Here is a 17,456-nt window from a genome sequence, read left to right as displayed (position 1 = left end):
ATTCCGGCTGATCCAGTCCTGGACTCCGCTGCTCCTCCTCCTACATGCTCCAGTCCAAGATCCAGTCCAGTAAGAAGAGTATGCCATGGGTGAAGCTGCTGCTAAAATCTGACTGGGCAGCAACAGAGAGATGCGAAACCAAAAAATGAAACATCCACTGATGCTCCACAGAAGGAAATGTGCACTGGCCCAGTAAAAGTCAGTTAAAGAGAAAATTGGCTCTCCCTCCAGTTACCCAGAGAAAGAAATACCAGGGAAAAGAGGAATATTGACTTTTAGGACATTGTTGAAGCCACGGCTCACGTGACGAGCCTGACTGAAACCTTTGACAGCTCCACAGACACAGCTGGAGCAGTTTGGATAAGGTTGTCAAAGAGTATGGCCCACAAAGACTGAGATAAACACAGTGATGAAAAAAATATATATATATCAGATCAAGCCGGACTTCCTCAAGATCATGCATGATGCAGGCCAGCAGCTGAACAGCAAGACCAGACCGAATCATGTAGGACTCTCCTAGTCCGCATGACCATCACCTTAGGACTACAGTGGTCTGAAAAGAGATGCAATGAGACCCTGAAAGTTCTTAGTTTGATTAGTCCAGAAACTGCTGCTGGAGTAACATAGAGAAGATCAACACGAAAATAACTGTCAAAAGAAAATGATTGGTGCTGTATCAAGCCATCCTGGTACGAAGAAACGGACAGTACAGAGGAAGGGGGCAAAGTAAAGGGAAAAAGTGCACATTGGAAAAGAGATGTTGCACAATTTCTAAAACAGACTGGCAAGAAAAATAAAAGAAAACAAATGGACTGAGCTGAAGGGGGAGGGACGGACCCAAGTGACAGGATCCAGCCAAACACACACTGGGTGAGTTACAACGTCTCACAGATAAAGTAAAAATCTCAAACACATTGAAACTATAATGAATACCATATTAAGATCTTAGTAAGTAATACTAAACTTGAACATCCTATGTTTGCAATGAATACTGAGCACAAAGGGGTTGGGAAATTATCAGAGTAACTGTAATTAGGTCAAACCTTGCAGGTGACATCATTGCTACATTGTTTGTGAAACATGACAAAACAATCATTTCGGTAATCAGAGCACTGGGAATGGGGAGAGAGGGTGACCTCTAAGGGAAACACACACATGCACACAGACTTTCGAATGCATTCCACTGCACAGTAGTCTACACAGTTCAGGTGGACACATGAGATTATAGATAAATTATGGAAAAATAATTTAGGGGCAGTTAAAGAGAGATAGACAGAGAAAATGGTCTATTTTTCTATTTATTGCAAAATATTATCTGGACGCATAGAGCTGCTGCTGTTGTGTTGTTTCTGTCTCTTTTTCTAAGTTGAGCTGCTTCAGAGGGTATAGTGACATGAGTAAATCAAGTGATTTGGAGCTGGAAGAAAGGGAGGAGATGGGATTCTTACCCGGAGTCGGCTGACTAACAAGTGGCCAGTGGTTGGGCCCAAGAACTGGGACAGCAAGGGTGGTGCCTGTTTTGGCACGCATTGCTGAGGTTCTGAGTACCGGTTCCAATAAGATCTTTTCCATACACCATGGGTAGACATTCAACATGACCTCATGTCTGACGTGCTAACTAAATGACAGTTTATAGCTATAGGTTTCACAAAGTCTAATTTGATTTGAATGAGTTGAAGATTCTAAAATGATATCTCCTAAACAAGAAGCACTTGAATGTTTTAAACATGTTTGTTTGTTAGTGATTCAAAAGCCTGGGTTATATTTTGAATTCACTTTTGTAGGCTGGAGTCGCTATCCCCTGTGATGACTCGCCTGCCCACTCCCACAACTTTCCATCAAAGGGAAAACTGTGGTGAAGGCCAACCAACAGAGTGGTAGAGTGTTATAGACCAACTAGCAGTAAATGGTGCAGTGCATCCACGAGCACTAGGTCTCAAATTTTCACACAAACCTGTTATTGATTACATCAAATGTCACACATTTCTCTGTTGGTGATTTGGCAAAGGCCTGGTTAAAAATTTTACATTAACCACGAAACTGGTCGGTTTCATTCTGCAGTCCATCACAAGAAGCATGTTGAGATGACCATCGTTAGCTAAAGCGGTTAGTTTTCAATGGCCGGACAAAAGGCTAGTCTGTCTCAACTGCAATTGGAACAGACAGGATAAACCTGGGACATGTGATCACAGTGAGAGTATGTCTCTCCCTCCTACAGCGTACAAGCCTTTTCCATCTATTCCAAAACCAATCACCATAAAGAGGTGATGACGATTTTGTAGACAAAGGATCCTAATTACTGACAAAGGTTAAAAGAGAGATGAATCTCTCTCCCATGATTCATGGTGAAAAACAGTGCACTTGACCGACTTGAAACTGACGAAACTGAGATGACAGAGCCTCACTGACTGAAAAGGCTCTCTACAGTCCGCCATACTCAGGGACTACAAAGGCCTGACCTTTGACCTGCGTTCTCACTTTGGTGGTTGACCAGAAGACAGGTACCTGACCTGTTCTGACACTACATCTTGGGGTGGGAACCAGATGCCTGGTGCTTTGTTGTCCTGTTGCTTATTGTTTTGTTGCTTATTTTATACTGAACTGGATGTTTGTGTGTCTGCACACATTTGCTGCCGTTTAATGATAAAATGCACACTAGCAGATTCCCACAGGAGAAGCCAGAACGGATGCTGCCAGCTCATTCCATGTTGTTGAATGTTATTGTTTAACCCTTTCAAAATATGGTCCAGAAGGTTGCTCATGTGTGTCCCAAGGGACCACTTGGGCAAAAGGGGGAGGTTGAATAAGGACTGAATTACTGAACTAACAGATTACAATGACATTTAAGTGTCACTTAAAGTTCTTTTAAGTGTTTTCCTTTTAATTCATATTGCCTATACGGTGCGGATGGATGATTAACAGGGGTTAACACTAACATGTTAAAGTATGAGGTTGAATCTGCTTTCATGCTAGACTTAGCAGCTGTTCAGAGACAGAAATGAAGGGTAAACTGTCTGTGTTTTTGGACGCGGTGTTATTGGACACTTTGAGCTCCAGGTAAGAAGACTCACTCAGAGAGGGTGAGACCGGTTTAGAACATGCTACTGTCTAGCCAGAGCTATCTCAAAGAGATTGTGGAAGCAAAACTACGGACGAACTCAAAATCTCATGCTGTAGTAAACTGTGTCTTTCCTACAGGTCCAGACGTGATATTATGGTGAATTGCACTAATACCATGTGAATAAATGAAATGCTGTCTTGTAATGGTTAGCATGTTAAGTAAATATGTTAAAGTTTTCCACAAACAGGAGGCCAGAGCGGTGGACAAAGCCCTAACTCTCCTAACAAGCCTAATCACTGAAATTCATCTCTGTTTTCCTTCCTGAGTGATGGCATCAGCAACAGAGTGCTGGTGCAGTAAAATGGTAACAAATATGACAAAATGTTTTGGTGAAGTAAGAAATTGTTTTTACCACATGCGCAAGCGACATTGCCTTCACAGCTGCCCTTTGTAGCCATGGCAACTCTCCCTCACTTAGAGCCAGGGAGTTATGCACTCATCAATGGCCACAGGTTTTCCTTCAATTGGTTTTCGGGGTCCTTTCCAAGTGCTTTTAACCACCGAAACCGCAGTGAAAGTCATGGGACGGGACACCAGGGTCCACGCCAGCCACTCTAATTCTATCCCGGAGCCCTGCGACGACATCGAGCCTCCAACCGGCTCAGCTCAGCAGACCAGAGGTGCTAAGGACAGCACTCCAGAAGTAACTACAAGTCACTATATTCTCGGCATTTTGAATTTACCGTACATATAGCCATAGGTCATAACATTCACTGTGTATGTGAGTGAGGGGGGGGGGGGGGGAGAAAGAAGCAGGTAGCCAAACACTACACTACACGTATTTGAACTACAGAGTTGACCAACAAGGAATCGATGATGGAATCCGGCTCCACGTGGCCTTGTCACCTTTTCCGGTTGCCAGGATGGGAGCGGTTAGGTCTCTCCTTCACACAGGAGGGGAATGCCTGGGACAGAGTGCTGAATAGTTATTAATAGCATGCCTGACCGTGTTCCGCTCACATGTAGTTTTCAAATATAAATCTTTCCCACTCTCCGACGCCCGCCAGACCCCGGACGGGGCTGGGATATGGCAAGCCATTAGTGCCAAAAAACGTCACTCTTGTAGCACGTTTTGCTAACAAAATGGCGTTTAAAACGGCGTTTTGTGTATAAAAACGCCGCGAAAAACGCCGTTTTCTTTTGGCACGCCGTAAAAAGCGGCGTTTAGTTAACAAAACGCCGTTTTGTTAACTAAACAAACGGCGTAAAAAACGGCGTTTTGTACAATGATAATGAGCTCCGCCCTGTGGATTTTACAGCCACTAAATTTGAACTGTTGTCACCCAATCAGTACAGAAGAAGAACAGACCACACTAATTCAGCACTGATCTACTTTACTGTGATCGTAGCCACTCAAAGGCATAAAGTAACCACAGACAAGCATGAAAAACTCAACACAAAAGTCCCAGACTGATCAAGTAAATTGACTACATTTACTAAAAATATTTAGCTACTCTAGGTTATAGCTTGTAACATCTAGTGATTGATGATTTTAGATCAAATTTGACATAAATAATTAATTTGCATTTTATTTATCATCACTGTCAGATTAAAGTATCTCCTAAAATAGAACATACAAACACAAAGAAAGTAAGAAATCACCATAAGTGGAACAACTATCTTTACATGGTCATCAGTGAACAGTTTAAGCCTCATTTGTCTTTTTATGAGCCCTTCAGTCGGTGTAGTATTGATAGCGAGCCTACCCTTGTTTCTACAAAGCTTTGTTTTACCATGTCATCCTAAATCCAGGCCAAAGGCAACCTGACACAAACGTGTGTTTCAGTCGGTTCAGGGAAAACTTGTCATTTATTCCCTGGCTTTTATTTATTTATCCAAAGCTATCCTTCCGGACTCCTGCGATAATATTTATGTTACCCCAAAACACTACACTATACAAGTTGCTACAAAAACTTATCTTATTCCATATTTATATATTTCCACATTTATTTATGTTGACTGTATGTTTGTCTACATGTAGCACCTTATCACCACAGCAAATTCCTCGTATGTGTAAAACACTACTTGACAATAAAGCTCCTTCTGATCCTGAAAAGGCATCTGCAGGCTATTAAGATACTTGGTTTTTAAAAAACGCTGAATTGCTTTCCTCCGAAATGGACATATTTGAGAAAGGTTACCTGAAGTCTTTGTGAAAGCATACCTTCTGATGATACCTAAGCTAAATAATAAGATGCTTGTTTTGAAATCATGTTAATCATCAATAAGCTATCTTTACATTGTGAATAATGTTGGCTGATAATGACAAAATGAAATCGGTTTAATCAGTAAAGGTTGAAATTTATTTTACTGTGTAAACCACACAACATTCAAAATTATTATTATGAACAACCAGGATAAAGAATCTGTCAGACTATTTGTGAGAGACAATTGATTGGAGTCTTGACTACTACCAGATATTTGACTTAATACTTTGAACAATTAGGAATTATGTTAAAACCATTAAAACCAGTAAAAGGTATTTAAAAAATAATGCAAAATATAATTACGCTCATTTTAATGAACAACTGTAACTAATATAGCCTAAGTACATCAGTGTGTGTGTGTGCGCGTCTGCGTGAGGCTCCAGCTGGTGACGGGCATCACTCGTGGTCCAGTCCATCGTAGGGTGAGTGGAAGTTCTTGGGCAAAACCTTCAGTTCTTGGGGCTGTTTGAACTTCAGCTCTTTAACTGGCTGGCTGGATGCGCACAGTGGGGCTGCTGTGGTGATACTCTTCTTTTAAGAGATGGGGACAGATAGGCTTCCCAGTCATCTGAGTGGTGCCATCCACGTTGTATCTAGTGGATGGAAGAATTTAAAAGGGAAAATAGGGACAGAATTTTAATAGATTACAAAGTACGTCTTTCACAGTGGTGGAAAAAGTAGTCAGACCTTAGGTAAATGTTCCAACACCACACTGTAGAGATATTCTGTATGTCAAAAGTCCTACATTCAAATTTTAAGATGAAAAGTAAAGCTAATTCTAACTACTTTATATTTTGCTGTGTGGCTTTATCTGTGAAAATACTCTAGTTTTTGAATATGTTTTTAATTTATAATCTGCAGAGTAACTAGTCACTAAAGCCATCAAAATAAATGTAGTGGAGTAGTACTTCAAAAAGTAGAGTAATTGGGCGCATGTACTTGGGTACTTTTCACAACTGATTTCTATTGACATAGAAGGCAATATTTGTGCAAGAATGTATATGTCTGATAAAATACCTGATTGTTTGGAGGTCATGCAATGTTGGATCCCCAGCTTTTTCCCAGTTCCCCATCTGGCAGAAGTCCTTGAAGATATGTACCTCACACGGTATGGCCTGGAATTGGAGTGAGCACCAACAAGGTCTTCTCATCTGCATCGTCTTTGTCCTTCTGCTTCGCAGGCTTTGTGTCCCATGAAGCTGCTTCGATGTTTCCAGGCTTGAAAGAACAGTAGGCATCACACTGGTCTTTCTTTAAGTGAAAGGGAGATATATTTAAGTCACAGAAAATGTTTGACAAAACTTACATTGACAGAGGCTGTTTTCAAGAGGGCTCCCACTTCAAAAAACACCACTGCTTTATGCCTAATGTTGACAGGAACAAGCGTTGGCACATTCAGATTCTTCTCCAATCTACTACAGGGTGACAAATAATGGATGCTGACCTCTGGATTCATCTGCTCCTGTCCGCCGCCGCTTTACAGTGCTCCCCTCCACCACAGACTTCACAATCATTTCTCCAGTCCAAATTCCCCCAGAAATACTTAGAAATCTTGTTCTTATGATGTGTCTTCTGCTTTTCTGCAGTAGAGTTTAGTGAACCTTTAGCAGGTTGCAGACTGGCATGGACATACTTTTCTGGACCTTCACGTTCCAGGTCTCTGGATTTCCCCGTCTTCCAAGATGAGCCTCATCGGTTGAAGAGTCCTCCTCAATTCCTTCTCCTTGTGAATAAGAGAAAACAAAAACAGAAATTCTGTAAATGTTGTCCTCACAGTGTGTCTTAGTGTGGTGTTGTGTCTGTCTGTGCAAAAAGTGTGCTAAACAATAGCAAGCAAACTAGAAAACATTCAGCATTCACTGCATTAACTACATCTTACACACACTTCTACGTGTGCATCAGTATGTTGAAAGGTTTTACTACTTCTCACATTATTGTGATCTGTGATTTGATCTGAGCTACATTTATTTGCGTGAAAAGGTTTTATACAATATGTTTTCAATTGTTTGTATGGTTGTCATTGGTATAAAACCTCCAGAGGGGCCAAGTGTGTGCACATCCAGTCAAAAGTACTCAAGTGAAAGACAAAAAATATCACTGCAGGACACAAAGGACAAATCTCTGCAGTCCAATGGTGTGCAGACATTTTTCCTGAATTATTTTAATGCCTACATTCAGTGAAATTTTTTGAAAAAAGATTTTTATCATAATTGTTTTTTGACGTTCTACCTGAGATCTGTTAAGTGACCACTGTTTTGCAGGCTCTTGTCATGTACTGACCATAAATAAAAGTTTAAAACCAAAATAAACTATATGTTTTTTTTCAACTTTCAAATCAGAAGCAAAGGTCAGCTTTTAAACTTGACAGAAATAAGAATTTGACCTTTTTCATGATAACTATTGATGCTGAATGATATTAGACTTTTTTTTTAATTATAACATTTTGGGCCCCAGCCGATTCTTTCTGAAATACGGAAGAAATAAAACCGAAACCAAAAGTCTTAAACATCTGTTTTTGATTGAGGAAACCAAATATAGATCTTTGAAGCACAGTGAACTGTCCCATCATATTTTACATTGAACCACAAAGCTTTCAAACCCTATACTTGCTACATCAGCAGTGAGTTGTAAAGAACAAGTTTACGTTAGCCAATCTACAAAATGACAGATGAGAATGACTCTGAACTAGTACAAACTTGATAAAGTTGTCAAACAATAATCTTAAAGCTATACTTTACCTTAGCGACGGTATCTTCCACGGCGAAAGCTTTTTGCTGTTGTTTCTGCTATTCTTTTATTGCCGGTTGGCAAGCCAGCTTATATGCCTTACAAGCCCCAGGCACAGGGCACGTGGAAAGGTAATAAACCTGTAAAACAGCAGAAATGATGAGGCTGAGGAAACTTGCTGCCATTGGTCTAGACGGTCTTCCCAGAGTTCATTTAATAAATACAGTAATTTTAGTCATTACATGAAGTCTCTTTTTGCACATCACTCAGTAATATTCAACTAAGTAACCAAATTACATAAAGTGAATAAAATGTATCTAGCACACGCATCAATTCATCATTTTCCTCATTAAAAGGGAATTTAAAACTCTCGTAGCCTACAGTGAATGTAAACCTTCGAAATATTAACAAAAAAGTATAATACTTAAATATATAAAAAGGGAATTTAAACCTTTTATATTAACAGGGATAAATCTCTCATAGTTCTTACTGACAGAACCGTTCACTGTCCTCAATTTAATAAAAGATCCTGGCAAGATAGTGACATTTTTTTGTAAACAAAATACAAATAAAATACTTCATATGTGAAACCAGCGCCCAGCAGCCGTAAACGTTAATGGTGGACATTGACCGAGGATCGGGAGTGCTAGCTAACGTCTAGCACAGTGTAAGAAACCTATCAACAAACTGCATAGTTCATACTAAAAACAACGTAAACACAACAGATAACGATTGCTATGCTTATTCATCTGTTTTGTGCTTTTATACACCGTACTGACCTGTAAAACAGGAGGATCTCGACGATCTTGCCGGAACGGCAAGACGACGACAGCTACGTCATCAAAACAGTCCCCAACCGGCAGCAGGCAGCGCTCTGCTGCCCCCTACTGTCTGCAGTGGAGTACATATTTGTAATGTAAAAGCCTTGGAGGACTTGGTCGACTCAACATTACATTTACATGCATGTGGATGGAAGAATTTGAAAGGGGAAAGAGGATTTTAATAGATTACAAAGTATGTCTTCCACAGCAGTCAGACCTTTGGTAACTTAGGTAAAAAAAAAACACTATAGAAATATTCTGTTGTTTGAGACACTTTCTCAAATAAAGGGAGGGAGGTGCGTGCATCCTGTAGTGGAAGATACATGGTTTGATGGACACTTTTCACATCCAATGGAGATACTTGTTCAATACATAACGTGATAAACCTTTTGAATCATATGTTAAATTAAACCTAAACAATGTGATCACACTTTTTTTTTCTTTTTACAAACTAATATAAACTTTAATTTATTTATCCAACTCTTATGCCACAATATTTCTTGCTTGCTTTTTCCCCCTGTTACCATCCCCATTCCCCCTTAACTGAAATAAAAACTAATGAAAGTACTCTGAAAGTACTCTGGCTGTTAGGGAGAGCTAACCATTTGTAAGAACTGACCTGTAACTTCAGATTAGACTCCAGCTTGACCACCACCAGCACCACGTCTGTTGTTCTCATTATGGTTATGGGCCTATCTATGAAAAAGGGGAATATCCCTTTTTTTTTTTCTGAGGTGTTTGTGAATGGCTTAGTGTCCAGATACAGCTTGGTGACCATCTGACTGATGACTCCTCAGATTGTCAACTGGCTGCTCTGGAAAAGACTCAACAGGTGCTTAGATGTTTCTGTTCTGTTTAGAGGAGCTTTTCCACAGTTCCTTTTTTAAAGAACAAACAAACAAACCAAAAAACTACTGTGTTTGTGTCTACTTGTTGTTCCTTACCAATATTTGACATAACGAGTTTGTTATGCATATTTTTGATCAAGTGGATTGTTGGATACTTTCTCCCAGTTTCAGTAAATGCACTATCCAAATATGGACATAAATAATAGGAGAATTATGACATTACATTGATAGAGTAAATGACAAGTACAATCATTGTTACAAAAATAGATAATAACATGAAGTAAAGAAGCTTATGAGTTTTAATGACTTTTGGTTTTGTTATGGTCTGAATTGAAAATGTTACATATACATAGATATGTAGTGTACCATTTATGAGGCATTATAGCCTATCACTGGAAGTTTAATCTGTTATTAACAATGATAATACATTATAGTGTAGCTACTGCTAACTGTAAATGATAACATTTCAAAACACACAGGGCTGTCAGGCCTAAAGCTAGTTAATGACAACTCGAGGCGGTACAAATCTCCCGCTGACATTGAACATAACCCAAAAATGTCTTTACATACCTGATGAAATAGACATATGGCCTTAATCAGCACATGTATACTCTTTTCAAATAAACCACCTAATGCAGTGTAATTCATGTTTCGCCTGCAGTAACTGTGGGGCTGATGTTTTTATTAAGTTACATGGTGTAGCTTCATGAATGTCATCTTTACGTTTTCTTAACATAGAACATTTAGATATAGTGTAAGTAGGCTACTAGTTTGGCTAGATAGCCTATTTGATATATTCATATAGCCTATCTTTTTACAACCCTATTCACAGCCATAAGAAATTTAGGGACAGAACCAACAAAGCACCAAGGTGCGAACCAAAGTTCATGTTTTGATACATTTTGATCCATTCGGTTAGTTTTGGTTTGGTTTCACACCTTCTGCGACCACACTAAAAGACTTTACGTGACAGACTTGCGTTCTGTCATCATCATCTAAGTGGGCTGCATCTCCCCACTGCGTCTCCCTGTACTTGACATTGATTGGTTTATTAAATAGGTCGGCAGGTATCTTTGACAAGAATGAATGAATGAAAAATTAACATGTGCATAGGTAGGCTATTTGTCGCTATATTGTCATTATTATGGCATTACTACCTGTAGCACCAACTCTACTGAAGGCTAGTTCAAATTCGCAAATACACACCCTCATTGTGCGAATAACTTCTCCGACAGGAAAGGAGAAGACAGCAATCCTTCTGCACCTCCGTTTCAGGAGAAACCATAGGTATGTGTACCCTACATTAAGTCTAACACTTAGTCTAATCACTCTGAGGAATGAGATAGGTAAACAGCAAGTGTAATATTAGTAAATATATAGGGCTATTATATACAGGCATTATTTTGAACTGTGAGTTTTTGAAATATAGCTTCTTATAGCCTATGCTATGCTTGAGACTGTAGCCTAAACTCACTCATAGCCTATGTTGTGAGAAGTGTTTTTTTCTTTTTAGGGAGCTGGAAACACCTTCTACTGCCCTTGAAGCACAGACTGTATTTCACCGTTTTATTGTCATATGTAATAAACAAAGATGGAATAAATTTGCAAAATTGTGTATGTGAGTTATTCCTTTACATCACAATTTACAAATATTAAAATATAAATAAATATAATAAATATTAAAAGCCAGGTAAGCTGGTCAAAATATCTTAAAGGACGTTAACAGCCTGTGCCTGTTCACCCTGTTGCCATCTAGATAGAAGATAGACATGTTTCTGCTGTCACACCACCAGACGGCAGAAGAGCTTTAAACTCAAGCTACAGTTTTTAATTTATTTCTGTTTACCATTCTATAATTGTACTGCCTGCTATGTACCAGAAGGGAGTTACAAACATTTCCTTTTACAACCATGTTGTCATGTGACCATTGAACATACCACGTAGGCTAAACATTGCAGTTGTGGTCATAAGATTTTTAAAGAATAACTATTATTGTATGACTTTCTAAATAAATATTTCCAAAAGTTAGTAATATGATCATATTATAAAGGTTTTTAATACATAGATATTTGACCAGGTGGTTGTTCCTCAGCAGAGTTAGACCAAGGCTATAGCGCATAGGCCTAGCCTAAATAATATTGGAAATAATAATAATATTGCCTGAAAATGGAAATAATCCTAACCATTAACATATTCTCACAGAGAGAAATGCTTTAAAAATGAGACAGCAAGAATGAGGAAACAAACGTAATTGCGTCACACTTGTTGACGTTTTCGCGGTTTTCCGCGGCTTTTCATTCTCAGTCCGCTCTTTTGAGATGGTAGATGAACAGACATGTCGGAGAGAGGCAGAAGATTTCGAAGAAGAATAAGTGAAATCAGAGACAGAATGAACGCCCAGTTCAACAGAATTTTGAATGAAGACGGACAAGAAGCATCTTCTCTACTTCAGAGGTGAACTGTTTTTTATCATAGACTGTATATAAAAATCCGTTTTTATAGATATTAGTGTAGGCTATGTTAACTGTTACTGGGTAACGTTAAACTTACACCAGACATTCCATAGTATTGCATATTAACGCTAGCATTTAAAAATAGTTGAATTAACATTATTATAATTGTAGGATAACCTGTGCATAAAGTGCATGTTTCTAAAATGCTTTTGCTGTTACTTTACAAGAAAAGTAAAAGTCTGGACATTTAGTATTTGAAAAGACATATTTTCTAAAATGATATTCAAGCCTACAACGTTAAATCTTTTGGGGATGATTAATGTTAGGCCTTATTTCCGGGGCTTTTATCATTTGAATTGAAAGTGTTTCACAAAAGGCGCCTAAAACAACAGGTAACTTAATGGTTACACCAGCTGGCGGCGCTGCAGTCTCATTGACCTCCTTCTGGAGGAAGATACAGTGTCTTACAAACTTTGTTTCAACTTCCAATATGTCCTACATCTTCTTCGTACTTGTCATATTTTTGTCCCTTTACCATACATTATTTTATTTACATAGTCAATCGGCACAAACAGTGGAATTAAAGATAACCTTAGAGTGCTATGTCAGTTAATTCATATTCATCATTTAATTTATTTGTTTAGGTTAACGTTCGTACTTCGGGTGAATATTTTGACTTGTGATGAATCTGACTGGTAAAAACAGTTGATTTATCTTGAACTGTGACTTCATTGCTGCGGTTCTGTTGTCATGACAATAAGCCACTATGTTACGCCATCTCATTTAAAAATCGTGCAAGTTTTTGATTATCCTCTTAATGAACAAGATTAACAGAAGCGGCCATTCAGCAAAAGTACCGAAGGCTACAAACTATATATTTAACAAAACATATAGGCATATAATCTCAGATTTTCAAGATTATTAAAAGCGGCAACGTGAAGCACCTTTGAGACAAAGCACAAATTAGCACAAGTAGGACAATGAAATTAGGTAAAACCTCCTTACCTGTCATTTGACAGAATACAATGTGACTAGATTAATGTGCAGATTTTACTTCTGGCACAGGCCATTTCAATTAAAGTAGAGACTTAGAATTCAGAATGTACTGAGAGCAGAACATAGAATTTACTTAATAGTTTTTCTTTTATTATGATTGTTCAACCCAAGATTGTGGAGGTTGTGCAAAGAGTCGTAACATTGTGTCTAGCGGAACCTAATGTAGTTACAAGGAACCTGTTGACAAAGCTTATTAAAGTAAATGTTAGTATTTTAACTGCATTGCCAGAATTCAGTCGGAAATACAGTAGACCTACACCTTTGAAGGACTGCAGTATAAGTAATGTTAATGTTTGTGAGTTGTTACAGTTCATCATATTTTCCGTGTGTATTTTCAACTATTCTGTAGATTCCAAACATTCAGACGAGAGGAGGGTGGCGGACCAGCCCGGAGACGCAGATGTAGCACAAGACGACAAATAACCTTCAGAGTGTCTGTGCTGAGGAGCAGCACATTGACCTGTTACAGGTCTCATAGGGGTAATCTCTGTTTTTATTAGTTTGCTAATTTACGTGGACAGATCTTTGTTAAAAAAACAAAAACAGATTTGTTGTATAACCAGTTTTTTTGTTTCACCATCTTTTACATAGTGGTTCATGACATTTTGTCTTGCTTGTTATTAGTAATAAGAACTTTGTTACGTTGTTAAAACTTTGAGTAATATATCTTTTTTTACGCAGATGCTACTCCTCCCTGTCGGGTCGTCGTCCCTTTAGACCTTGACGAACAGGAGTTTGTTCAAGTCCTTCAAGAAAACATCCCCGCGTTGCCTGAACACTTTGAGCTTTGCCGAGTCAATGGGCAGCGCAGCATAATAGTGTTGGAGGAGCAGTGCCCAAGGGACATACATGCCCAGAATGCCCTAGGGCGCTCTTGTCTCTACCTACGCCCCAAGGTATGCAAATATGTGACACAGCGCTAGTGTTGTAGTTTTTGGTCTGGTTTGTAGTATTTTCGTGTTTTTATTCCTGTTATGTTCTTCCTCTTGTGTTTTTGTTGTTTAGACCTCCCAGTCTCCACATTCTTGTTCCTTGTCCATGATTATATGGTGTTAAGCATACACCACATACATAAGGGTGCAAAATTAAAGACAACATATAACAATTTCCCCAGGCCAATTAAATTGTCTTCAATTTTGCACCCTTATGTATTTTGTAGTATTTTGACTTCTTGTTTCTTATCTAGCTTTTTTTCCTGTTAATGTTGATTATCTGATCTTGTCTAACAATTTTTCTGTCTTTGGGATTCTGTTTCTGTTGGGGATTCTGTATTTTGGTTCTTGCTGGCCTTCTCAGTTTGTATTATTGCTTTTTGTTGGATATTTGGTTCATTTCTCAGACTGCCTGCCTCACCTCCATTTAAGTGGATTACCCCTTTTAGTCCTATTAGTTCGCTTCAGATGCTACTTGCCTTTACTTATAAAGATATAAAGTTGTGGCTGAAACTGTATGAGCCTTCACATGCATATTAATGTTGTTCATCATTTCATTTTAGGATGTTATGTCAAACCCCTCCATACCAGTGGAACAAACACCAGCTGCACCACCAATTGCAGTTGGGACAACTTCTCCTGCTCCATCTCCACCAATCCACACCTCTTCTCCTGCTCCATCTCCACCAATCCACACCTCTTCTCCTGCTCCATCTCCACCAATCCACACCTCTTCTCCTGCTCCATCTCCACCAATCCACACCTCTTCACCTGCTCCATCTCCACCAATCCACACCTCTTCTCCTGCTCCATCTCCACCAATCCACACCTCTTCTCCTGCTCCATCTCCACCAATCCACACCTCTTCTCCTGCTCCATCTCCACCAATCCACACCTCTTCTCCTGCTCCATCTCCACCAATCCACACCTCTTCTCCTGCTCCATCTCCACCAATCCACACCTCTTCACCTGCTCCATCTCCAGCTCACAATCATTTCTATATATCCTCCGCACCATCGAGCCCATACCAGGAGGGAACTGAAGAGTAAGTACACATTTTCTGAAGATACTGTAACACCCTTATAGTGCAAGTTGAAGGTGTGACAAAACCTGGAGAACCACTGGTTTAAATGATTGTAATTTCAGCATTTTTTCTCTATCAATACAGAGCTTTTGACATCGCTGTGGCACTTCGATCCCTACAATCAAGGGTTCACCATCTGGCTCCCACAGCCAATCAGATAAATGTTCTTCGCAATGAAGAATTTGAATGTGCCGAGAGAGCCTTCCGGCGACCAGCCTTCAATCCACAGTCCAAGCTGGACATCGTTTTCATAGATGAGGATGGTCAAGGAGAAGGTGCCATCGACGATGGTGGGCCAACAAGGGAATTTTGTAGGTTGCTAATGCAACAACTCCAGGAGCATCAAATATTTGAAGGGCCTCTTGAAGCCCGTACCCTGGCCCTTGACAGTGTTGGTATGTTTTTTTGTTTGTTTTTTTTCTTTCCAACAATGTCAGGAAACATACTCATTTAATGTATGTCCACACTCCACAGCTTTATTTAACATTACTTTGATCAATTTTAATTGTCTTTCTTTTATAGCTCTTCACAACAACACTTATAGACTTGTGGGCCAAATGTTGGCAGTTTGTCTCATCCATGGAGGGGTGTCGCCACACTTTTTTTCCAAGAGGCTTTTTAATCAAGTCTGTGGTCTTCCACCTAGTCCAGCAACCATTGAAGAGGTGGTAGACCACAGCCTTAGGGCAAAACTGGAGAAGGCAAGTTTGGAAGTCATTACACACTTTACACACCTGTCTCTGGCCAATAAATGTTCAAGTATTTGGTAGTGGCTACTCTCTATTTCTTTTTATAATTTCAGATAAGCAGTGCAGTAGCGCTACAGGATGCAAGGCAGGCTGTCAATGAAGCGGCCGAAGAGTTGGCAATGATGGGAGCCCTACGGCACCTCCGCTCGTTGGACCACAGGGGGGAATTGATGGAAGCTGTCCTCCAGTTCCACTGTGAAGGCCGAATCTATGCAGCCCTCCAACAGTAAGTTGTATATTACAAACAGAAAATGTTAATTGACATCAACTGCAGCAAAGCAACTTTACTAGAACCTTGGTGTTCAAATTACAGTAGTGGGATTTCTCCTTGAGTTGCTATTGACACGTGAAGTCAAGTTATTTTAAATTAACTAATCACAATATTAAGTACACCATTTAAAGTAAATGGTTTCAGGGGAGGCTCGGTGACTGGAACTGAAACCACCATATCACCAAGTGAACATAGAATAGCCTACATGTGTGAGTTTGGAGATACAGTAGTTTTTGGTTCCCCCATCAGAGTCAGAAACTAAGTCACTGTAGTCAGAAGTCATGCTATTTTGGCTCAAATATTAAGTGTCTATGGGATCAATTAATTTAATCAAGATCCGATAGGCATCCAGGAATTAAGCAAAGCTTACAAAGTAAACTAAACTAAAGACTTGGTGGGGGGAGCGCTGTTTCCGAAACTTTGTCTGAGGGGAAGCCCGCAGTCTAAGACTTTGAAAACCCCTTGCCCTAGGTGCATGGTGAGGGAGTATTGGAGAATCTTTAAAGGTGTGAAGAGGCAGGGCAGAGGCAAAAAAAATTAATACCACAAATCTGATGACAGCAGGAAATGGTAGTTGGGGTCTGCTAATGTATGAAAGGGCATTGCTATTGTGTGTCACCCTGATGGTGTCTCTCCAGAGGTTGGTCAACAATTTTTTTATTGATTTTTGTTTTTTACGCACACACGTGTACAGACTTGCAGGCAGAAAACGATACAATTAAATTTTTATATACACACCAGTAGTGCCAATTCATAAGTTTATCTCATTGCAGTTTTCATATAGACAAGGTCTAGACCATACTCTTAGTAATATTTACAGAGACCCAGCAATAATAGAACATGAGGTAATGGTGTTTTACAATTTCTACAATCTTGGGTAACATTGTAAAGAACAGAATTAAATTATTATTTTTTTGCATCAGATTCAAAGAAGGACTAACTTCACTTGGTGTCCTGGATGAAGTCACCTCACATCCACAAGACTTTGAAAAAGTCTTCCTCCAGGACACAACAACCCTAAAGGCCAGCGACATTGTGGGGGTGTTCCAGGCCAGATGCCGATCCCTCCCATCATCAAATAGGAGGCGGTTGGAAGCCAGGACCATTGTATTCTGGAAAGACTGGCTCCTGGAGGTGGAAGGTATGGGTCCCTGTGCTTATAATTGTGTGTGTGTGTGTGTGTGTGT

The 17,456-nt window shown here is 39.5% G+C and overlaps 1 protein-coding gene and 2 long non-coding RNA genes across 3 annotated transcripts; 1 reads left to right on the top strand and 2 right to left on the bottom strand.

The window, feature by feature from the left end:
• Positions 1-5,401: 5,401 nt before the first annotated feature.
• LOC119898824 lies at positions 5,402-6,769 on the bottom strand. Its single transcript, XR_005443643.1, has 2 exons — positions 6,346-6,769; positions 5,402-5,921 (listed from the first exon to the last, which is right to left on the bottom strand). It is a non-coding gene; the product is annotated as an uncharacterized LOC119898824 (long non-coding RNA).
• A 10-nt stretch (positions 6,770-6,779) lies between these two features.
• Positions 6,780-8,957, bottom strand: LOC119898825. The gene is made up of 3 exons (XR_005443644.1): positions 8,835-8,957; positions 8,067-8,195; positions 6,780-7,051 (listed from the first exon to the last, which is right to left on the bottom strand). It is a non-coding gene; the product is annotated as an uncharacterized LOC119898825 (long non-coding RNA).
• A 12-nt stretch (positions 8,958-8,969) lies between these two features.
• On the top strand, positions 8,970-16,762 carry LOC119898823 (pollen-specific leucine-rich repeat extensin-like protein 1). The gene is made up of 4 exons (XM_038713088.1): positions 8,970-13,713; positions 13,915-15,210; positions 15,334-15,644; positions 15,772-16,762. The coding sequence occupies exons 2-4, from the start codon at positions 14,735-14,737 to the stop codon at positions 16,017-16,019; spliced, it is 1,035 nt and encodes a 344-aa protein (XP_038569016.1). The 5' UTR covers positions 8,970-13,713; positions 13,915-14,734; the 3' UTR covers positions 16,020-16,762.
• Positions 16,763-17,456: the final 694 nt, after the last annotated feature.

This window comes from Micropterus salmoides, unplaced genomic scaffold (genome assembly GCF_014851395.1).
Source record: "Micropterus salmoides isolate LMB-PRFRI ecotype aquatic unplaced genomic scaffold, ASM1485139v1 Ms_hic_scaffold_12, whole genome shotgun sequence".
Taxonomy (NCBI): domain Eukaryota; kingdom Metazoa; phylum Chordata; class Actinopteri; order Centrarchiformes; family Centrarchidae; genus Micropterus; species Micropterus salmoides.
This window is presented reverse-complemented; position numbering and strand designations above follow the sequence as displayed.

What these genes read in the sequence shown, in the direction of transcription:
- LOC119898823 (XM_038713088.1), top strand. Translation starts at nt 14,735, where the DNA reads ATGTCAAACCCCTCCATACCAGTGGAACAAACACCAGCTGCACCACCA. An exon ending in TACCAGGAGGGAACTGAAGA is followed by an intron (nt 15,211 to 15,333) that starts GTAAGTACACAT and finishes CTATCAATACAG; the next exon opens with AGCTTTTGACATCGCTGTGG. An exon ending in CCTGGCCCTTGACAGTGTTG is followed by an intron (nt 15,645 to 15,771) that starts GTATGTTTTTTT and finishes TTTCTTTTATAG; the next exon opens with CTCTTCACAACAACACTTAT.